The sequence below is a fragment of the Convolutriloba macropyga genome, chromosome 7 (genome assembly GCF_964194025.1).
Source record: "Convolutriloba macropyga chromosome 7, txConMacr16.3, whole genome shotgun sequence".
Classification (NCBI taxonomy): Eukaryota; Metazoa; Xenacoelomorpha; order Acoela; family Convolutidae; genus Convolutriloba; species Convolutriloba macropyga.
Genome location: NC_134474.1, coordinates 40,043,599 through 40,067,785, shown reverse-complemented (window position 1 = coordinate 40,067,785; position 24,187 = coordinate 40,043,599). Strand labels below are relative to the sequence as shown.

The window sequence follows — 24,187 nt, the reverse complement described above, 5'->3', positions numbered from 1 at the left end:
AGACTGATCTGCTTGAGATTTATGCCGTGCAAAGAAAAAGATCTATAACGCAAATTTTTCTCCAAGGTGGCAGAAATTTTTTTGGAAACATAAAATATTTCATTGTACGAATGGAATGAATTAGAGGTTTTTGGCAAGCTAGTTAGATCAAACTATATCTTCTACTTAACACGAGTTATATATAAGATATCTAATAACATCGTTGTTGCGAAACTATCGTGCCAAAATTTAAAACAAAGCATAAAAAGGACGGGCATCAAAGCGTTTCTTAAAGCCTCTGCTGGGCAGGACAACTTTTCTTCAGCATTTTTAGCACACAAGATATCACAAAAGTTGAAAAGGTTTCAAATGTTGTGATGGACCGAGATGTATCCGCTTTTTTCAAATTGGCAATAGAACTTTTAACGAAATTTGTAAATTTGATTACGCTGATCTTGCCAATGATTCTTTATTCCAATACTAAACGCTTACAGAATAAATTAAATATCATGTCTGTTTTTCAATTGGGTAACCAGCAGAAAAGATTTCTTCGCATGGATTTCTCCTTGTTGGTGTAGTTCTTCCTTTATCGTGCGCATTTTGTGCTTTATTTGTGTAACAACTCATCCAAAAGTAGCTCCAAGAAAAAACTGCTAAAAACAGTTGAATTTCGAAATCTGATAAAATGAAGTCAAAAACAAGGATAATTTTTCGTGATTTCCATAAAAAGTTGTTCATTAATTGAACGCAATATTATTTTCTTTAGTTGAATTTCTTTATATTCATCAGCGGCTGCGCTAAATGAGTAAAAACATTCTTTGTGGACTTTTTTTTACAAAACCACAGGAAACCAATGGCAAACTATTTTACATTCGACAGGCTTAGAAAAGGACACTTCAAACATTTGAGACGTATGAAGACTGCGTAAACCGACAAAAGTAAAAAAAAAATGGTTGGTTTTTAGCAAGGTAGCATCAACAAATCCAATGGTTTCTTATGACTAATTAGACAAAGGGCTCAACGGTTTAATTTGATGCATTGTTTCTTGAGCTGCTAATTGTAATCGAATCATAAAAATGTGTAATCAATCAAATTCAAACTTGAGCACAAAGATTTCATCTGAAGAAGTAAGGGATAATGTTTTCAAATTTTACACTCTTTCCACACTTTTTCACATTAAATTCGGGAAAAATCCGCGGCATAAGTCGCAATGTTTCCATAGTTTGTATGAGTCTGATTGTAGTACACTGTATTCTGGAAGGATCCAATTAATAGTAGCCTGGTTAATCCAGATATCTGAGAAATGACACAGAAAAGACTGAAATCCAAAATAAAATATTGAATTTTTTTTATATAAAAAATTGTTTAGTTTCAACAGAACGGTCTACAAAATGCAGCAGTTTTTGTCTCAAGATAACAAAAAATGTAGCCTACAAAAAACAGTCATTATTTCTTGTATACTTGTTAATGGTTGTACATAAAAGACTGATCTGCTTGAGATTTATGCCGTGCAAAGAAAAAGATCTATAACGCAAATTTTTCTCCAAGGTGGCAGAAATTTTTTTGGAAACATAAAATATTTCATTGTACGAATGGAATGAATTAGAGGTTTTTGGCAAGCTAGTTAGATCAAACTATATCTTCTACTTAACACGAGTTATATATCAGATATCTAATAACATCGTTGTTGCGAAACTATGGTGCCAAAATCTAAAACACATCATTAAAACAACGCTCATCAAAGCGTTTGTTAAAATTTCTGCTGGCCAGGACAGCGATTCTTCAACATTTTTGAGCACACAAGATATCACAAAAATTGAAATTGATTCAAATGTTGTCATGGGACCAAGATAGATCCGCTTTCCAAAATTGCTTTAGAATTTTTAACAAAGCTTTTATATTCGATTACGCTGATCTTGCCAATGATTCCTTATTCCATTGAAAAACGCTAGCAGAATAAATTATATATCATGTCTGTTTTTCAATTGGGTAACCAGCAGAAAAGAATTAATCGCATGGATTTCTCCTTGTTGGTGTAGTTCTTTCTTCATCGTGCACATTTTGTGCTTTATTTGTGTAATTACTCATCCAAAAGTAACTCACTGGAAAAAAACTGCTAAAAATGGTTGATTTTGGAAATTTGTTGAAACGAAGTCAACAACAAGGATAATTTTTCGTTATTTCCATAAAAATTTGTTCGTTAATTGAACGCAATATTATCTTTTTCAGATTATTTTCCTTAAGTTTATCATCGGCTTCGCTCGATGAGTAATAATTTTCTTTGTGGACCTTTTTTACAAAACCGCAGGAAACCAACAACCAAATATTTTACATTCGACAGGCACAAAAAAAACGACGCTTCAAACATTTGAGACTTATGAAGACTGCTTAAACCGACAAAAAATCAAAAGAATTGATTGGCTTTTAGCGAGGTAGCTTGAACAAATCCAATGATTTCTTAAGACTAATTGGAAAAAAAGCTCAACTGTCTACTTTGATGCATTGTTTCCTGAGCTGCTAATTGTAATCGAATCAAAAAAACGTGTAACAAATCAAATTTAAACTTGAATACAAAGAATTCGACTGAAGAAATAAGGGATAATGTTTTTTTTATTTTTGCACTCTTTCCACTCTTTTCCATATTAATTTTGGAGATGGTTTGTATGGGTCTTTTCTCTATTGTTTTTATATTTTGTACGGGTCTGATCATAGTACATTGTAGATTGGAAGGATCCAATTATAATCCTTTTTATTTCATGCCCTAGTGATCAGCGGGTTCAAGTTTTGATAGAATCTTGCAAGATTGTTAAAAACTGACAAAATTCTTACAAAGATCTTGCAAGATAACAATCCATAAAAAATCAATTTTTTTAAGAATCTGATTAATCCAGATATCTAAGAAATGACTCAGAAAAGATTAAAATCCAAAAAAAGTATTTATAATTTTCTCTTTATAAAAAATTGTCTATTTTCAGCAGAACGGTCTACAAAATGCAGCAGTTTTTGTCTCAAGATAACAAAAAATTGTAGCCTACAAAAAAACAGTCATTATTTCTTGTATACATGTTAATGGTTGTACATAAAAGACTGATCTGCTTGAGATTTTTGCCTCCGTGCAAAGAAAAAAACCTATAAGACCAAATTTTATCCAAGTTGACCGAAGTTTTATGTAAACTTAATATATTTCCCTGTATGAATAGAAAAAAATAGAGGTTTTTGGCAAGCTAGTTACACCCAACTATATCTTCTAATTAACTCGAGTTAAAAATGAGAGATCTATTAACTTCTTTGTTGCGAAACTATGGTGCCAACATTTAAAACAAAGCATAAAAAGGACGGGCATCAAAGCGTTTCTTAAAGCCTCTGCTGGACAGGAAAACAATTTTTCAGCATTTTTAGCACACAAGATATCACAAAAGTTGAAAAGGTTTCAAATGTTGTGATGGACCGAGATGTATCCGCTTTTTTCAAATTGGCAATAGAACTTTTAACGAAATTTGTAAATTTGATTACGCTGATCTTGCCAATGATTCTTTATTCCAATACTAAACGCTTACAAAATAAATTATATATCATGTCTGTTTTTCAATTGGGTAACCAGCAGAAAAGATTTCTTCGCATGGATTTCTCCTTGTTGGTGTAGTTCTTCCTTTATCGTGCACATTTTGTGCTTTATTTGTATATAATATATATCTGCCGTATATAAGAATATTCTTATTTCGAAACTATTCTAATTTAATTAGACATACTAGCAGATGACATTGTGTAATCAAAATTTTTTGAAGGGGAATCTTGTTTTTTTAAGATTCATCGAATATATTCTTCACAAAGTCGGGCAAGATAACCTTCAAATCTTGGCTAGGATTTCAAAGAACACTTGGAATAAAAAGTAGACATCAAACCTATATTCTTTTGAACTTTAAAACTGAGTTAAGAACAATGTAACAGCTTTCAGTTTAAAAGATTTTTCGGCTAACATAGGGCAATTAAATGCACAATTATTTTGAACGCAAAACTATTCGAACTTTCCGCAAAACATTTTTTTATCTCATGACGAAGTAACGAAATGCATCTAAATTTCGCCAAACAAAACTTCAGCAGTCAAATGCAACATTTATGACAATGCATAGAAACATTGTATGATGTCTTGATCCGTTTCAAGCAGGCTCTTTAATCAATGCAATGAGAAAGACTATTTTCCATTGGTATTGAAACCGACAAAAACCTTCCCAGTTCACAAATATGAATAATCTGTTCAAACAACAACCAGAAGTTTGCTCAACATTTTCAGCCAAATTTGGGAAAACTGTACCACATGCAGAGACTGTGTTTCAGTGCAAAACAAGACATAAATTGAAACGACTTTTTTCGGATCAAGCGATAACGCAATTCTAGTGCTTACCAAGAAAATTTGAGATGTAACGGGCAGTGAATAATAAGGTGATTTGTGACTTTTTGACTCCAAAAACAATTGACACGGTTGAATAATGGTTTTTCATTAACAAAAATGTTATGGGACTTCTGTGGAGAAATTAAAACCCTTTTAGGGATTATTCAAGTCAATGCAAACAAAATGAGCATTGGTGTTAAGTTGTACATCAATGAACAAATCAATAAACCGCGGGGAAGTAGCGGGCTGAACTGCTTTTGTTCATTAATGACATCTCTAAAACTGCAAACTTTTGCACATTTGTTCTCTCGATACATCTTTTTTCTTTGCAAGGCCAAGTTTTGCTTGTTGAATAAGTTTTGCTTGTTGATTAAGTTTTGCTCCGAAAAACCGATCTTAAACGAACAAAGTGACAGTTTAATTGTTTTGGCGCTGACAACCAAAAGAAGCAAAAATTGTTTTTATAGAATCTGGTTAATCCTGATATCTGAGAAAAGACTCAGAAAAGACTCTGCAAATAAAGCAGTTTTTGTCTCAAGGACAACAGATAATTGTAGCCTACGCGAAAGCAGTTGTTCATTCTTGTATACTTATTAATGATTGTACATAGAAGACTTTATGTAAACAAACAGAAGTTTTATGTAAACTTAAAATATTTCCTTGTACGAATGGAATAAATTAGAGGTTTTTGGCATGTTAGTTAGATCCCACTATATCTTTTACTTAACTCGAGTTATATATAAGATATCTATTAACATCGTTGTTGCAAAACTATCGTGCCAAAATTTAAAACAAATCATGAAAACGGCGTTCATCAAAGCGTTTGTTAAAGACTCTGCTGGCCAGGACAGTAATTCTTCAACATTTTTGAGCACACAAGATATCACAAAAACTGAACTTGATTAAAATGTTGTCATGGGACCAAGATGGATCCTCTTTCCGAAATTGATTTAGAATTTTAAACAAAACTTTTATATTCGATTACGCTGATCTTGCCAATGATTCTTTATTCCACTGAAAAACGCAAGCAGAATAAATTACCTAATATGTCTGTTTTTCAATTGGGTAACCAGCTGAAATAAATTGTTTGCATGGATTTTTCCTTGTTGGCGTATTTCGTTATTTATCTTGCAAATTTTTGTGCTTTATTTAAGTAATTATTCATTCAAAAGTAACTAACAGGAAAAAAACTGCTAAAAAGAGTTGATTTTCGAAATTTGATAAAATGAAGCCAAAAAGAAGGATAATTTTTCGTGGTTTCCATAAAAATTTGTTCGTTAATTGAACGCAATTTTTTTAGTTTAATTTCCTTAGGTTTATCAGCGGCTTCGCTAGATGAGTAAAAATATTCTTTATAGAGATATTTTGACAAATGCGTACGAAACCAACAACCAACTATTTTTCATTTGACAGGCAAAAAAGGACACTTCAGACATCATTTGAGTCGTATGAAGACCGCTTAAACCGACAAAAATCAATAGAAAAGGTTGTTTTTAGCGATGTAGCATCAACAAGTCCAATGGTTTCTTATGACTAATTAGGAAAATGGCTCAACAATCTACTATGATGCATTGTTTCCTGAGCTGCTAATTTAAGCCAATCATAAAAGCGTGTAGTCAATCAAATTCAAACTTGAGTACAGAGAATTCGACTGAAGAAATAAGGGACAACGTTTTTTTTACACTCTTTCCACTCTTTTCCCAATTATTTTTGGAGAAAATCCGCGCCGAAGTCAGATTGTTTTTATAGTTTGTATGGGTCTGATTATAGTACATTGTAGCTTGGATAGATCCAATTATAAACCTTTTTATTTCATGCCCTAGTGATCAGCGGGTTCAACTACCGATAGAATCTTGCAAGATTGTTAAAAACTCACAAGATTCTTGCAAAAATCTTGCAAGATATCAATCCCTATAAAATCAATTGATTTTATAGAATATCTGATTAATCCAGATGTAAGAAAAATTTCTCAGAAAAATTGAAATCCAATATATATATATGTATATATATATATATATATATATATATATATATATATATATATTTATATATATATATATAAATATATATTTCTGCTGTAAAAAATTGTCTAGTTTTTGCAGAATGGTCTACAAAATGCAGCCTTTTTTCTCAAAATTAACAAAATACTGTAGCCTTCGCAAAAGCAGTCATTCATTCTTGTTTACTCGTTAATGGTTGTACATAAAAACTGATCTGCTTGAGGTTTATGCCGAGCAAAGAAAAAGATCTATAACGCAAATTTTTCTCCAAGGTGGCAGAAATTTATGGAAACTTAAAATATTTCATTGTACGAATGGATTGAATTAGAAGTTTTTTGGCAAGCTAGTTAGATCAAACTATATCTTCTACTTAGCACGAGTTATATATAAGATATCTAATAACATCTTTGTTGCGAAACTATGGTGCTAAAATCTAAAACAAATCATTAAAACAACGCTCATGAAAGCGTTTGTAAAAACTTCTGCGATTCTTCAACATTTTTGAGCACACAAGATATCACAAAAATTGAAATTGATTCAAATGTTGTCATGGGACCAAGATAGATCCGCTTTTCAAAATTGCTTTAGAATTTTTAACAAAGCTTTTATATTCGATTACGCTGAATTTGCCAATGATTTCTTATTCCATTGAAAAACGCTAGCAGAATAAATTATATATCATGTTTGTTTTTCAATTGGGTAACCAGCTGAAAAGAATTATTCGCATTGATTTCTCCTTGTTGGTGTAGTTCTTTCTTCATCGTGCACATTTTGTGCTTTATTTGTGTAACTAATCACCCAAAAGTAACTCACAGGAAAAAAATTGCTAAAGATAGTTGATTTTCGAAATTTGATAAAATGAAGCCAAAAAGAAGGATAATTTTTCGTGGTTTCCATAAAAATTTGTTCGCTAATTGAACGCAATATTATCTTTTTCAGATTATTTTCCTTAGGTTTATCAGCGGCTTCGCTCGATGAGTAATAATTTTCTTTGTGGACCTTTTTTTACAAAGCCGCAGGAAACCAACAACCAACTATTTTACATTCGACAGGCACAAAAAAAACGAAGCTTCAAACATTTGAGACTAATGAAGACTGCTGAAACCGACAAAAATTCAAAAGAATTGATTGGCTTTTAGCGAGGTAGCTTGAACAAATCCAATGATTTCTTAAGACTAATTAGAAAAAAAGCTCAACGGTCTACTTTGATGCATTGTTTCCTGAGCTGCTAATTGTAATCGAATCAAAAAAACGTGTAACTGATCAAATTTAAACTCGAATACAAAGAATTTGACTGAAGAAATAAGGGATAATTTTTTTTTATTTTTGCACTCTTTCCACTCTTTTCCACAATATTTTTGGGGAAAATCCGCGGCAGAAGTCAGAATGTTTTCATATTTTGTATGTGTCTGATTGTAGTACATTGTAGCCTGGAAGGATCCAATGATAAACCTTTTATTTCATGCCCTAGCGATGAGCGGGTTCAAATCTTGTTGGAATCTTGCAAGATTATTGAAAACTGACAAGATTCTTGCAAACATCTTGCAAGATATCAATGCAGGCAAAAAAAAATAAATCGGGTTACTAATGATTTTGAAGAACAAATTTGACAAAAATTATTGTTTATTCAACAAGTTGCAACTCTAAAACCCGCGGAAAAATTTTTGTAGTCCAATTTTGCAAGTATTTTGCGAGTTTTTAATTTCTGGAAAAATTTTAAATTTTGTCATTACTAAGGTGGATCTGGATTTGACTACCCAATTAGTTACCACACAAAATTTATGGATAGTGCTGAAGAATATAACGGATCAACTTGTTTTTGTAGGAGCTAATATGTGCTTGTTCGACGATGGTTCTCCCCTTTATACTCTCCAGTGTGGCACTCGAGCCCCTGATTGTCTGTACGGAATAACCAGTTTCTATCGATCAATAACCAAACAGGCAGGCATCATCAAATGCGACGGCGGTAGCTTTTTCGCAAGTGTCACTCATTTGTATGACTGGATTGCCCTCACAATTAATCAAAATTGAGTTGATGACAAAACGATGAAATTTTTGCATTTACTTCTGGATATTTTGATCACAGATAGTTTATGCTGCACAGCTATGCAAAGAATTTGCATGATGTTCTTCCCAAAGAAGACTTTTTTGTTTACGTTTTACCATAGCCTTCACTATGATCACAGGGTGAGAAAAAGCATCATTTCGCAAAATTTCGCAAGTTTTCCTAGCAAAGTTGTATCATATGTTTACAAGCCAGTGAAAGCTTTTGAATATATTTAAAAGGATAATTGAATCTCAAATAGAACTCAAGAACTTTTGATCAGTTTATTTTATTACTGCATTCTCCATAACGCCACTTTGAAAATGTGAATCATGACTTTTGTGAATTATAAAAAAGCAGAGTAGTTGAAGCTCCGAGGAGTGATATCTTGGAAGTGTGATTTGACAGAACTTCGTCGGGGAGGGGGGATCATTCCCGATCATTTATTTACGATATCAAGCATATATTTTTCTGGTATTTCGACTCATGATATCATCTCGCAATTCAACTCATTGCAATTTTATGCATTTGATTCTATCAAGTTGCAGAATGATATTAACTTTCTTAATTGAGGTTCTTGCATGGCTACAGAAGCCAAATTAAAATTTAAAAAGGCTAATAATTTTGAATGAACAGATAAGAATCAATTTGCAGATTTCAGCCGGAGAACTAAAATTAGGGTGTTAGAAAGGTTAGAATAAAATCAGAAAGCCGTGATCAGGAAAAATAAATGGTTCTGGTCAATGAAATCTTCTTTTTGCAAATAAATCCGCAGCGATAAATGTTTTATATATAACCAGCGATCGACATAAAAAGTTCAATTGGAATTGCCACTATTAGTTTTTATGAAGATCCAAGTTTTTTCGTATCTCCGCAGAACGTGATGCGGCGCACCTTATTAGAAAACGTAACATTTATGGAATCTCGTTTAATTTGTAAATCAATCTATTTCAATCTCAATAATTTCAAATAAAGTTCAAAATGTTTTTGATCAGTTTATTTGATTACTGCATCTTTCGGGCAATTTTGAGTATTTAAAAATACAGTCATATAGCATTCTGGCTAGGGTTTTTTAGTGTTCCTGAACTATTTGCCCAGAAATAAATTCACTGCCATATATAAAGTTGCTTCTTTCAAACCCAAAGAAGAAATTGACAATCAATTTTTTGTTGAAGGTTTATGGTACGGATGTAAACCAAAAGAGAACGAAGAAATGCATTAAAATTGCTAACAATGTTAATTTTATTGAACAGAATAGAATCAGTTCCTGAAAAAACTATGATAAATCACAAAAATCAGTAGGCGATGATCAGGGAAAAAATTTATTATCTCTGTTATCAATGGAAACATTTTTTTAAAAAATGCTAAGTGATTTTTGGTCAAAAAAGAACGCAAACTTTTATTCCCAAATACCAAGAGAAACTTGTTTGAATCATATAAAGCAGGCCACAAATCAATTGAGTCTTGACTTGTCTGATCAGATCACACTTCATAGCCATTTCAACAAAAACTCACAGGGTTTCGAGCTCACTTAATTCTCATCTGAGGCCACTTTGGCCTATAATAGACTAAACATCGGTCTGGCACCTCTGTTGCTGGAAAAGTAAAAGCATGCGATAAAAATTTTAGCCAATCAAAACTGAGTACATCTACCCCAGGCTCAGGCCTCAACTGAAGAAAAGACCATACTTGACAAAAAAGAGGTACTAAAAGACCAAGCTGGACTCAAACAGACCACGAAAGATTTTAGCTGGACCTAATCGTTCACCTAGACTTTGGCTCGACCAAAATTTTTGATGCTGAACTTTAGTTCGACCCAAATATGATGCTTGACTTCACCTTGACCTAAAATGTTCATGCTGGATTCAAAAAGTTTACATTTGCACGGAAAATTGGTCTTTGCTTATAAAAACAGGTAAAGTCTACGTAAAATTAAAATTTGAACGCTAAAACACGTAGTCAACGTGTTTTACCGTTTAAATTTTTCAATGTGTCTCATATTTTCTCCAAAAACGAACTGTGCTATTATAAATATATTTGAAAAAAAAAACGATATTTAAAACAAAATGAACTAAATCATAACAGACTAAATTCTTTGCAGTTGAAATGTCGATTGTTAGAGCTCGGTTAACTAGTTGAATTCAGCCTAACATTTTCGCTATATTGGTTAATTGCGAAAATTTATTTATATTAAGAAATCAATATTTCCCAGGAGTTTTGGCGAAATTTGACCTGTTTTTCGAAGGGTACCTGTTTTTCGAAGATAGACTGCCTGTTGCAGGGCTAGTTTGGTGTTGCTGGTAGGTGTTATACATCTACAAAAACAATTATAGAAAACTCAACTGTTTTTAATCCCACAAAATGCGATCCTTGACTCATGAAAATAACATGCTCGACCGCTTAAAAGACCATGCTCGACCTTAATTTGCTATAAAAGACCTTATCTGGACCATGAGAGACTTTAACTACTTGAGTTACTTTAGTTAAGAGCTGGACTGTATATTTATAGTCAATAATGGACCCCCTTCTAGAATTATAAAGTCCTTTCATAATCGAAGTCTAAAACTTTGAAGCGTTTAAATTACGCATAAAATAAGCTCTAATATGTGTAGAAAGGTTGAAAAATTAGGTTTAAACTAATTTCAAGTATATAAAACCATGAGGTGTGCTGATTAAAGTGGTTTATAGCTGAACATTTTTAAATTTTCTAAACAATTGCTGGCCGAATACGAACGGGTTTTGACGTCCATAACATCAGACAAAAACCAGTAAAAGGGTATCGAAAAGATTTTTGCCGACTAAATTTCACCTGTTACTTTAAACGTTCATGCTGATTCGTTGCCTAATATTAAAACGTCATAAATGTCAATGTTATGTAATTTTCGCTCTCCGCATTAATTGAAACTTGAAAGCAGTAGACAGTTTTATCAGCAACCTTGTTGGTAACGCGACTCGGAACTGAACCATGGATCTTTAGGGACAAGACAATGATTAAGTGAAAAAAAACATCAAGAAAGAAACTGCAAACATACAATTTTTGCCGTGAATTCATAATTAAAAAACACCTTAGGCGGAAAAAACCATGCTCCTTAAAATGGTCCAAATTTCCAAAGGGGTTATATTTGGTTTAATGTAGCAGACTGGTTACCATTAACGCACACAAAAACATTTTTTACACGAAAAAACGTCAATTTTGAGTTCTCTGGTGAATTCCAGGAAAAATTGGAAAAAAAATGTCTACTAAGGTTGTGCAGACGGAAAATCAGCAACTTGAAAAACAATTATGAAAATAAAATTTTCAAACTGTTCAATTTTCAATGTTTTGAGCGATTTTGATGCAATTTGAAAAAAATAAAAATCCAGACCCGACAATTTAAATGCTCGTTTGTCAACTATAAAGCTGTACATTTACATACCGAAATCAATTACGTAAAAAACGAATTTGCAAAAAAATGCCTAAAATCAGTGAACTTTAAAAATTTGACAAGAGCATAAAATTTTGAAAAATTTGGCGAAAACCATCTGTTTCTAATTTGTCTAATTCTAATCCATATTTTCTTCCTCGTTAAACGTCGTTCTCTTCATTAAATTCACAATAAAACAATTTCCAGTATTGACCAAAGTCAATAAGATGTAAGCTGTCAGGATGGGTGTGAAGCTGAACTGCTTGCAATGCATGAAGACATCCTCCATAGTAGAAATAGTTCAGTTTGTTGAGTCAACGCGAACGCCTCTTAACAATATTCAACAAAGACTTTATGACTGTCGTAGACATTAATCAGAATTTAATTGCATTCGTTCGGAAAACAGAGGACCCAAGCGCACTTGTTCTTTCATTAAAGTCTTATTTGGGGGGAAAGACAACCAAAATTGACAAGCTCCAAACATGAGCACAAAGTTGCATCAGTTGCCCAGGCGACAAAGCAAAAGAAATTCAGGAAATGAGGGCTTCCCTTCGTTTGAAAATGTCCGCACTGATGACTTCCTCAAAAACACGTGTCAACGTAAACATGAATACGTGATTATCAAATGAAGAAAAACGAGTCCAGTGAGAGGTCACAAAGTTCTCCAGGACTCGGGCAAAAACCCGCTTGCTTTAAATTTTGGCAATGAAAAAATTGTGAACCAGAAATTTCAACCAGAGTTTTCAATCTTCTCCATACCAGAAAAATTGTGACTACAATTTAAGCAACGAGATTTTGCATTAGCTGGATCCTTACTACACCCAACTTGAGGATCTTTGTTGCTACTCCCAAATATAACTAACTAAGGAACCACAGGGAGTCATCCAACTTCTGTAAAAGCCACAGAGGCTTCATCCCCACCAAAGTTGCAACCTGTTTTACCTCAGCCAACGGAACCTAAAGTCAACCAAAACAATTTTTTTATTCTACCCCCAAACGCACAATGTAAGAGTTCAGAGGCCATTAAACATGAGACATCAACTATCCCTGAAAACATTTCAGAACAACCCATATTCTAACAACAATTAAATTTTAATCCGTGACTTCCAAACGCCTGTTTTGCTCTTTTTCCTGGAACTAATGTCCAGCCCCCAAAACGAATTGCCTCCTCTGTCCCATTCCCCTCTAATCCCAGGTTCCCCATAGCTCAACGGCGCACCACTAAGTAGTGATGTTCCTCTCATCCGGAATCCATCCTTGCCACCAATACTCCATCTATGCTCCTTTCCACGTGCCCCGTTACTTAACCATAGCCTCACATCCACAATACTTTGCAAAACCCGAACATCAAAAAATTGTTCCGTATCCACCAATTACAATCCAGTTACACAATGACCATCCTCAAATTAATCTTGCTCACAAAAACCTTCGTTCTACTGCTCTTCCTCGTTACTTTAATGTGCCAATTGCCAACCGCAGCTAAACAATTCCAGCCATAAAATATACGGGTTTTCTCATCATAAAAAATCCAAATTCAATCAAGGTGCAGCTGTTGTGAAAAATGTGTCGTCAAATCTACGCATTTTTGTCGGCAATTCTCAACTCGACCCAGGATGAAGTCCGCGACCCAAGACAGGTATTGGCCAGACCGACCATACCCAAAACAGGCATTGGCCAGACCGACAACACCCCAAGATAGGTATTGGCCAGACCGAGCAGACTTTGGCCACCATTGGCCAGACTGAACAGACTTTGGACACCATTGGCCGGACTGACCAGACATTGTCCAGACCACTGGGCAGACCGAACAGACCTTAGGCCAGACCGTTGTCCAGACCATCGGCCAGACCGTTGTCCAGACCAATGGCCGGACCGAACAGACTTTAGGCCAGACCATTGTCCAGACCGTAGGCCAGACCATCCGCCAGACCGTTGTCCAGACCATTGGCCAGACCGAACAGATCATAGGCCAGACTATTAGCTCATTTAAACGTGTATAAGCATCCAATAAAATTTATAATTTATTCAATTCATTTTTTGAATGTCAAATGAATATGAGATTTTAAAAAGAAATCATTGAACAAAACCGTCGATTTAAAGACGAATGCAAATTTCAAAAGAAGGTTAATGAAGTATTCTAATCATCTAGAGGTAGATGTCGTTTACCATTTATGGGCTGCTATTTTGAAAAACAGTCAATACAGCACGCATTTGTACAATTTGGCTCTCATTTGGCAGGACCTCTAGGCCTTGAAATTAGGTATTGGCCAGACCGAACAGACCAAAATATGGGTATTGGCCAGACCGAACAGACCGAATTTTGGGTATTGGCCAGACCGAACAGGCCGAAATTTGGGTAATGGCCAGACCGAACAGGCCAAAATTTGGGTATTGGCCAGACCGAACAGACCGAAATATGGGTATTGGCCAGACCGAGCAGACCGAAATATGGGTATTGGCCAGACCGAACAGACCGAAATATGGAAATTCACCAGACTGAACAGACTAAAATTGGCATTGGCCAGACGGAAGGCGCGACCCAAATTTTTTCCAGACCATTGTGCACGGTCGCACCGGACCCCCCTGTCCGCGACCCAAGTCGCTCTGGCCAAAACCTGTCTTGAGTCGCGGACTTCATCCGGAGTCTTTTCATAAATTGAACGAGCCAAAGTCTGTATCTTAACCTTTTTCGGTCTTTCTGAGTCTTTTCATAAATGGAACGCGCCAAAGTCTGTATCATATCGCATTTTGTCTTTACGGGTCTTTTCATAAGCGTTTTTGAACGAGCACATGAACGCACCAAAGTTATGAACGAGGCAAAGGTCTGGATCATAGGCATTTTTTGTCTATCTGGGATATCTATACAAATAAAGCCGCTGCAATAATCTCGGGAACGTGACGCAATTGAAATACAATATTCATGGGCGCTGACCCAGGAAAGAAAATGGGAAACGTTTAATCTACTACTGCTACAATAATATCTTTAGTTTTCAACATTTTAAAGAAATATAACTTCATAGAAATGCTGGTTGAATGCTAGAACAAGATTATATCAAAAACAAATATCAGACGAACATCACTGAAGTAGGAATTGGTTCATAGAACGCGGATTGTTGAGCCCAATTGACAAAACAATATTTACTATTGAAATTTTACAAAATTGTATCCGAAATGTCATACGGGATGGATATTACCCTTAGAATGTCCGTACCGTATTCTAGTTCATGTTCATCATTTGAAGGACAGGTGCTTCCATTTAGGTATTTATTTCAGTTCTTCATGCATATTCTAAGGTCTGGTCTTTTCCTAGACAGGAAACTGTCTGATCACGCATGTAAACAATTTTTGAGCACTTCCTTATATGTGATTAACTTGTGAAATAATGTTACTTCCTTTTAATCTCGCTTTTGCCTCAATCTTAATTTCATTCTCCAATTTAAACTGCTACAATTCAGTTCTAATTCAACATTAGTCAATCGCTTTTCAATTAAGCCTGCTCAATTTGGCATTGAGCCAATCTCACCGCGAATACTAGTTTCGCAAATTGAGAAGCCAAAGAACGGAAAGTTAATAAGCAAACGCAACGCAGTTGCCTTTGTTAATTTGTTTGGAAAGCATTTGCTACTCGATTGACTTGTGCAAAATTAACCGAGTACAACATGGCGCAGTCAGCAGCTGAGTCTAGAAAGACGCCCCATCAAGTTGACGCATTCTTCGAGAAACCAACCGTCACTCCACCACTTTCGTGGGACAAATGGAAGTTGGCATTGTGACAAATGAGAGGGGATTCAACTTGAACTCCTGTTGAATGGACCAACTTCTACAGTAACATACCCGCCCGAACCGACATTCGATGAGACTGTGGAGAACCATACAAATTTGGCGAAAACCATCTGTTTCTAATTTGTCTAATTCTAATCCATATTCTCTTCCTCGTTAAACGTCGTTCTCTTCATTAAATTCACAATAAAACAATTTCCAGTATTGACCAAAGTCAATAAGATGTAAGCTGTCAGGATGGGTAGACATTAATCGTAGACATTAATCAGAATTTAATTGCATTCGTTCGGAAAACAGAGGACCCAAGCGCACTTGTTCTTTCATTAAAGTCTTATTTGGGGGAAAGACAACCAAAATTGACAAGCTCCAAACATGAGCACAAAGTTGCATCAGTTGCCCAGGCGACAAAGCAAAAGAAATTCAGGAAATGAGGGCTTCCCTTCGTTTGAAAATGTCCGCACTGATGACTTCCTCAAAAACACGTGTCAACGTAAACATGAATACGTGATTATCAAATGAAGAAAAACGAGTCCAGTGAGAGGTCACAAAGTTCTCCAGGACTCGGGCAAAAACCCGCTTGCTTTAAATTTTGGCAATGAAAAAATTGTGAACCAGAAATTTCAACCAGAGTTTTCAATCTTCTCCATACCAGAAAAATTGTGACTACAATTTAAGCAACGAGATTTTGCATTAGCTGGATCCTTACTACACCCAACTTGAGGATCTTTGTTGCTACTCCCAAATATATCTAACTAAGGAACCACAGGGAGTCATCCAACTTCTGTAAAAGCCACAGAGGCTTCATCCCCACCAAAGTTGCAACCTGTTTTACCTCAGCCAACGGAACCTAAAGTCAACCAAAACAATTTTTTTATTCTACCCCCAAACGCACAATGTAAGAGTTCAGATGCCATTAAACATGAGACATCAACTATCCCTGAAAACATTTCAGAACAACCCATAATGTAACAACAATTAAATTTTAATCCGTGACTTCCAAACGCCTGTTTTGCTCTTTTTCCTGGAACTAATGTCCAGTCCCCAAAACGAATTGCCTCCTCTGTCCCATTCCCCTCTAATCCCAGGTTCCCCATAGCTCAACGGCGCACAAGTAAGTAGTGATGTTCCTCTCATCCGGAATCCAACCTTGCCACCAATACTCCATCTATGCTCCTTTCCACGTGCCCCGTTACTTAACCATAGCCTCACATCCACAATACTTTGCAAAACCCGAACATCAAAAAAATGTTCCGTATCCACCAATTACAATCCAGTTACACAATGACCATTCTCAAATTAATCTTGCTCACAAAAACCTTCGTTCTACTGCTCTTCCTCGTTACTTTAATGTGCCAATTGCCAACCGCAGCTAAACAATTCCAGCCATAAAATATACGGGTTTTCTCATCATAAAAAATCCAAATTCAATCAAGGTGCAGCTGTTGTGAAAAATGTGTCGTCAAATCTACGCATTTTTGTCGGCAATTCTCAACTCGACCCAGGATGAAGTCCGCGACCCAAGACAGGTATTGGCCAGACCGACCATACCCAAAACAGGCATTGGCCAGACCGACAATACCCCAAGATAGGTATTGGCCAGACCGAGCAGACTTTGGCCACCATTGGCCAGACTGAACAGTCTTTGGACACCATTGGCCGGACTGACCAGCATTGTCCAGACCATTGGGCAGACCGAACAGACCTTAGGCCAGACCGTTGTCCAGACCATCGGCCAGACCGTTGTCCAGACCAATGGCCGGACCGAACAGACTTTAGGCCAGACCATTGTCCAGACCGTAGGCCAGACCATCCGCCAGACCGTTGTCCAGACCATTGGCCAGACCGAACAGATCATAGGCCAGACTATTAGCTCATTTAAACGTGTATAAGCATCCAATAAAATTTATAATTTGTTCGTTTCATTTTTTGAATGTCAAATGAATATGAGATTTTAAAAAGAAATCATTGAAAAAAACCGTCGATTTAAAGACGAATGCAAATTTCAAAAGAAGGTTAATGAAGTATTCTAATCATCTAGAGGTAGATGTCGTTTACCATTTATGGGCTGCTATTTTGAAAAACAGTCAATACAGCACGCATTTGTACAATTTGGCTCTCATTTGGCAGGACCTCTAGGCCTTGAAATTAGGTATTGGCCAGACCAAACAGACCAAAATATGGGTGTTGGCCAGACCGAACAGACCGAATTTTGGGTATTGGCCAGACCGAACAGGCCGAAATTTGGGTAATGGCCAGACCGAACAGGCCGAAATTTGGGTAATGGCCAGACCGAACAGGCCGAAATTTGGGTATTGGCCAGACCGAACAGACCGAAATATGGGTATTGCCCAGACCGAGCAGACCGAAATATGGGTATTGGCCAGACCGAACAGACCGAAATATGGGTATTCACCAGACTGAACAGACTAAAACTGGCATTGGCCAGACGGAAGGCGCGACCCAAATTTTTTCCAGACCATTGTGCACGGTCTCACCGGACCCCCCTTTCCGCGACCCAAGTCGCTCTGGCCAAAACCTGTCTTGGGTCACGGACTTCATCCGGAGTCTTTTCATAAATTGAACGAGCCAAAGTCTGTATCTTAACCTTTTTCGGTCTTTCTGAGTCTTTTCTTAAATGGAACGAGCCAAAGTCTGTATCATATCGCATTTTGTCTTTACGGGTCTTTTCATAAGCGTTTTTGAACGAGCACATGAACGCACCAAAGTTATGAACGAGGCAAAGGTCTGGATCATAGGCATTTTTTGTCTATCTGGGATATCTATACAAAGAAAGCCGCTGCAATAATCTCGGGAATGAGACGCAATTGAAATACAATATTCATGGGCGCTGACCCAGGAAAGAAAATGGGAAACATTTAATCTACTACTGCTACAATAATATCTTTAGTTTTCAACATTTTAAAGAAATATAACTTGATAGAAATGCTGGTTGAATGCTAGAACAAGATTATATCAAAAACAAATATCAGACGAATATCACTGAAGTGGGAATTGGTTCATAGAACGCGGATTGTTGAGCCCAATTGACAAAACAATATTTACCATTGAAATTTTACAAAATTGTATCCGAAATGTCATACGGGATGGATATTACCCTTAGAATGTCCGTTACCGTATTCTAGTTCATGTTCATCATTTGAAGGACAGGTGCTTCCATTTAGGTATTTATTTCAGTTCTTCATGCATATTCTAAGGTCTGGTCTTTTCCTAGACAGGAAACTGTCTGATCACGCATGTAAACATTTTTTGAGCACTTCCTTATATGTGATTAACTTGTGAAATAATGTTACTTCCTTTTAATCTCGGTTTTGCCTCAATCTTAATTTCTTTCTCCAATTTAAACTGCTACAATTCAGTTCTAATTCAACATTAGTCAATCGCTTTTCAATTAAGCCTGCTCAATTTGGCATTGAGCCAATCTCACCGCAAATACTAGTTTCGCAAATTGAGAAGTCAAAGAACGGAAAGTTATTAAGCAAACGCAACGCAGTTGCCTTTGTTAATTTGTTTGGAAAGCATTTGCTACTCGATTGACTTGTGCAAAATTAACCGAGTACAACATGGCGCAGTCAGCAGCTGAGTCTAGAAAGACGCCCCATCACGTTGACGCATTCTTCGAGAAACCAACCGTCACTCCACCACTTTCGTGGGACAAATGGAAGTTGGCATTGTGACAAATGAGAGGGGATTCAACTTGAACTCCTGTTGAATGGACCAACTTCTACAGTAACATACCCGCCCGAACCGACATTCGATGAGACTGTGGAGAACCATACACAAGCTACAGAGGGGGACCGAAAATTTCGCAATCAGCAGTTAAAGGTAAGTTGGCAAAATCGATGTAAAAAGACTGATGAAATTGGCAATTTGTGCGGGGACAAACCTTTGCGAGCAGAACCTTTGCGAGAGAATTTGCGAGCAGAAATCTGTATGACTACTTTAATTAAGCACATCGGAACAGATGGACGTCGTATGTTTAAAAGTAAACAACCCCATTTCCAAAACGAGAAGGAACCATTCAAGGAACTTTGACAGGCAATGGATGATTCCTTCACTAAAGTTAGGAATATCACGTATGATTGTTGCTTATTCTGGTCATCTATGCAGGAAAGGGTGAATCCGTCGAAAGTTTTTACGGTCGTTTAATCGAACAGGCGGAAAACCGCAGTTTAGGGGATGAGGAAACTACTCTCATCAGAGACACATTTATACTTAATAATCCCGACCATAATACTCAAAAAGAATTGTTGAAAGAAACCGTTTCACCTGCAAAGTCTCTCGAGGTCGCAATACAAATGGAAACTGGGGCACAAAACCAGCAGAAACTGAATCTAAATTTGAATATAGCCAGCAATTCGGTTAATGCTGTCAACAATTTCCAAACTCGCAATCGCAACGCGAATTACCAACCAACTCGTAAGGACTTCACTCGGTACCCAACTTTCACGCAAAACTACCAGTATACTAGCATTTGTGCCAATTGTGGCCAACGATGGAGTCACAACCATCGTCAATTTTGCCCCGCGGATGGAACTGGACATTTTGCGAAGAAATACAGAAAACCGAAAACACCGAAAGGACAATAATCTAAACCTCCGCAAACGAATGTTAACCAAGTCAAAAAATCTACTAAAAACGTGATGACGAAGAATCAGTCAATTATATCACGAGCTATCAACAACCCTATGATCAAGTCTATGACTCCAACTACGATAGCAATTCAGATGATTATGTGGCTACCATCTCTTGTGATTCGTCAAACCAACTGCAACCTTAAAATGCTAAAATACAGTTTGGAAAAGTACAAGCAATTGCAATGATTGATTCTGGAAGTGTAGTCAATCACATTACCAAAACGCTGGCAAACATAATACTACGAACTACACCATCTGCAAATGGGTCACTACGAGACAAAACAAGGACTTGAAAACTTTTTCAAATGAGCCAATTAAAGTGCTTGGACAACTTTCAACAATGGTGACATACAATGACTGGACATGCAATGACGCTCATCTAACAGTTGTGGACGACGGACATAAGATCGTCATCGGAAGAGACCTTTTCAACAGTCTTGGCCTCGCAGTTGTGAACAACAAGCAGAAAGTTGTAAATGTGTTAATAATATTAAAAATTCTACAGGTAAAGTTAAAGACACAATCGCAGCACAAGTTTCCCATTTGGTTTCAAGAATTGGCTTTTCAAAGACACATGTAGCGAAATCCAAGTTCCATCAAAAGTTCACAGCAAAGCGCCAAAAACGTCGACGCGTTTCAATAAATTTACAACCTAGGGTCACGGCGGAATTAGATCGTTTAAAGACTGAAGGTATTATTGAAAAGTTGTCTAGTTGTTCGGACGAATTTTCATATCTCCAATCTTCATTACAGTAAAGAAGGATCAATCTATAAAAAAAGCTTCAGGCTCTATAGTGTTAAATAAAGCAATACACAAAAACAAATATCAAAGGCCCCAACATAGACATGTTAATTGATTCAATCTCACAACACCTCACAAACACTCAAAACGGTCAACAAGTATATTTTTCAACAATCGATCTTAAATAAAATTAAGACACTACATAAGATACTGCAAAACATTGTAACTTCAACATCATCTGTGGAGAATCCAGTGGCACTTATAGATTCAAAACATGATTCTACGGCCTCACTGACTTGCCAGCAGAATTCCAAAAAGCCATGGATTATACTCTTGTAGGTATACAAAACACCTATTGCTTCTTAGATGATATTATAATTTTTAGCATGGGGTCTGAATCTGATCATGAGACCTATGTCGCAAAATGCCTCAAAAAGCTAGACGAAGATAATTTGAGAATTAATCTTGAAAAGTAACACTTTGCAAAATCAGAAATTGGATGGCTTGGGTACAAATTTACCCAAAAATGGCATATCACAAGTTGAAAATAAAACTGCAGCTATATTAGCAATGCCACCACCATCAACATTAAAACGTCTGCGATCTTTTCTTGGGTCAGTACACTATATTGTCAAATTCATACCACAACTAGCAGAACTTTACCACCCACTTAGACCACTTCTCAAAAAATCTACGAAATTTTTTTGGCCTGAGGATCACACCAAACATTTCATTTGAATAAAAGACAAAATTGCCACAAGTACTGAGAACAGCCACTATAATCCTAAATTAGACGTCCGAGTGAAAGGTGATGCTTCGCTTTCTGGTTTGGGTTTGGGAGCTGCACTTGAAAAGGATACCTCCGACGGATGGAAACCTATAGCATTCGCGTCACGATTTCTAAACTCCACAGAAGAACGTTATAGCCTTAACGAATTGGAGTTACTGGTAATAGTTTGGTCAATCGATTATTTTAAATACTATTTCTACGAGAAGAACTTCATTGTCAGTACAGATCATCGTGCATTATTATCCATACTAAGAGAAAACAGATCAAACAAATCCTACAATAGCCGACTTTCTAGATGGAGTGACGGTTTACTCCCATATAATTTCACAAATGAACATATGCCGGGAGCGAAAACGGGCCTTGTGGATTATATATCTAGAAACCCGTTTGCAAAAACTAAAAAAGTCTCTACTTATGACGAGAAATTCTTAGCAGCAACAATTTTTAAAATTCGCGACTCAGTTAAACACTTAATTAGAAATAGAAAAAAACACTATACAAAAATTTAATAGCATATTAAAGTCACATTCACCATCATATTCGTCAAATCGGTTAATGGCGCCGCAAATACCTACGTTAATACAAAAAAATTCGCAAGTTCACATTAAACCAGTTGCATTACACTCACTACATTGTCACAGATTATTAACACTTGCGCCGCAATTAACACATCATAATTCAACTGTTAATCAGCATTTAAATATACCATTCGCATCGCAAATCCCCTCTAAAATTTTACAACAACAAATTGTACCAAACAATCCAACACTGCATAAATCTCATTCCATTAACAAGTTTGTTGCAAATGCGCTGCACAAGTCAGACAATAAATAATGTAAACAATCTGAACAAATATACCCAATAAAGCCCATTATTGACATTAAATCAAGTAATCAACACAAATTCTTCAAATTAAGCGCGAAAACACAAATTCCTCAGTATAAATACAACCCATCAAACAGTATCTCGCTTTTTGTCCAAAACCAACTCAGAATCGATTCGCATCAGAATAATTCATTTAATTCAACTTCTATAGTGCCTCGAACAAGGACCAGTAAATCAACTCCAACAAAGGCCCGAATAATTTTTCAGACAATTCTCCATCAACACTTGCCACGAATACTTCTTCGAACACTGAAACAACCCCTCCTACCAGCGTTACAGATACAGCGGAACATATACCCTTCACGAACACCCTCAACAAATTTTTCATTAAGAAGTTATTAAGCTAGCAATTCTCATTGGAAAAGACGCAAAACTGAAAGAACTTAGCGATTGTGTCCTCAGAGACAACCCAGACAGGCTAAAATAAATCACTCCCTACATCTTCTCCTACTGGCGTGATCTCAGCGTCAAACATGGTTGTACAAGCATCGACGAACGAATTGCTTTTCCCAAAGCAATCAAAGACATCCATTCTACACACCCAGGGAGCTTTGCTATGTTGTCTGTAGCACAGAACGTTTGGTGGCCATATATCCACCGGGATATATTGGCAAAAGCAAGGGAGTGCAACGCCTGCACGGAAATCGGGAAGAATTTAAAGTCAGTGATTCCGCATTGCAAATGGTCATTTTTGCCAAAATGTATTGAACCGAAAGACGAAATCCAAATAGATTTTGGTGGGCCGATTATTAACGAAAAAGGCATTGAACAATATTTCATTACGAGCGTAGACAGATACTCAAAATACCCTACGGCAGAAATAGTAAATAACGCATCTGGCACAAATGTAATTAAATTTCTAAATAAATATATTTATACACACATATATATATATATATATATATATATATATAAATATATATAATCACGGAGTAACCAGAACTATTAGATTAGACAAAGCTAGATGCTTTACGGGCAAAAAACTTCGAAACATTTTGTACAGAAAAAATTACACCATTATATGCACCTGCAAATGATCATAGAGCTATAGGTTTAGTAAAACGTCTTATCCAAACTATTAAACTTCAATTATCATGCATGAAAACACAGTTAAATAAAAAACTTATCCTAGAAACATCACTATATACAGTCGTACAACGTTTAAGAATATCCAAACAAAAAACAATAGACATTACACCAATTGGAAAAAATTTTGGTAGAAAATGTAACACACCAAGTTCTAATATCACCACAAAATCAGATGAAAAAAATTTAAACTATAAAAAATTAATTAAACATTGTTTAGATGAAAATAGAACTCCGGGCAGGGCATACTTGACGGAAGAACAATGGACGGACATGGCCTTGTCTTCTGACACAGAAATAAAGAAAGTTATTTGCTCAGCAAACATCCGAGCCCACAGAGAACAAGAAAAGATGAAAGACGGCGAATCGCGGCTCATGTGATCGGAAGGCATCGCAAGACCAACTCCGCGCAGCTAACGCCGCGTTCACGTA

The 24,187-nt window shown here is 36.2% G+C and overlaps 1 protein-coding gene across 1 annotated transcript in view; it reads left to right on the top strand.

The window, feature by feature from the left end:
• Positions 1 to 8,858, top strand: part of LOC142343028 (uncharacterized) — a 32,399-nt gene extending 23,541 nt beyond the window's left edge. The window contains exon 6 of the mRNA XM_075394713.1: positions 8,195 to 8,858. Coding sequence (XP_075250828.1) covers positions 8,195 to 8,400 — 206 coding nt within the window. The 3' untranslated portion in view covers positions 8,401 to 8,858. The remainder of the gene's footprint in view (positions 1 to 8,194) is intronic.
• Positions 8,859 to 24,187: the final 15,329 nt, after the last annotated feature.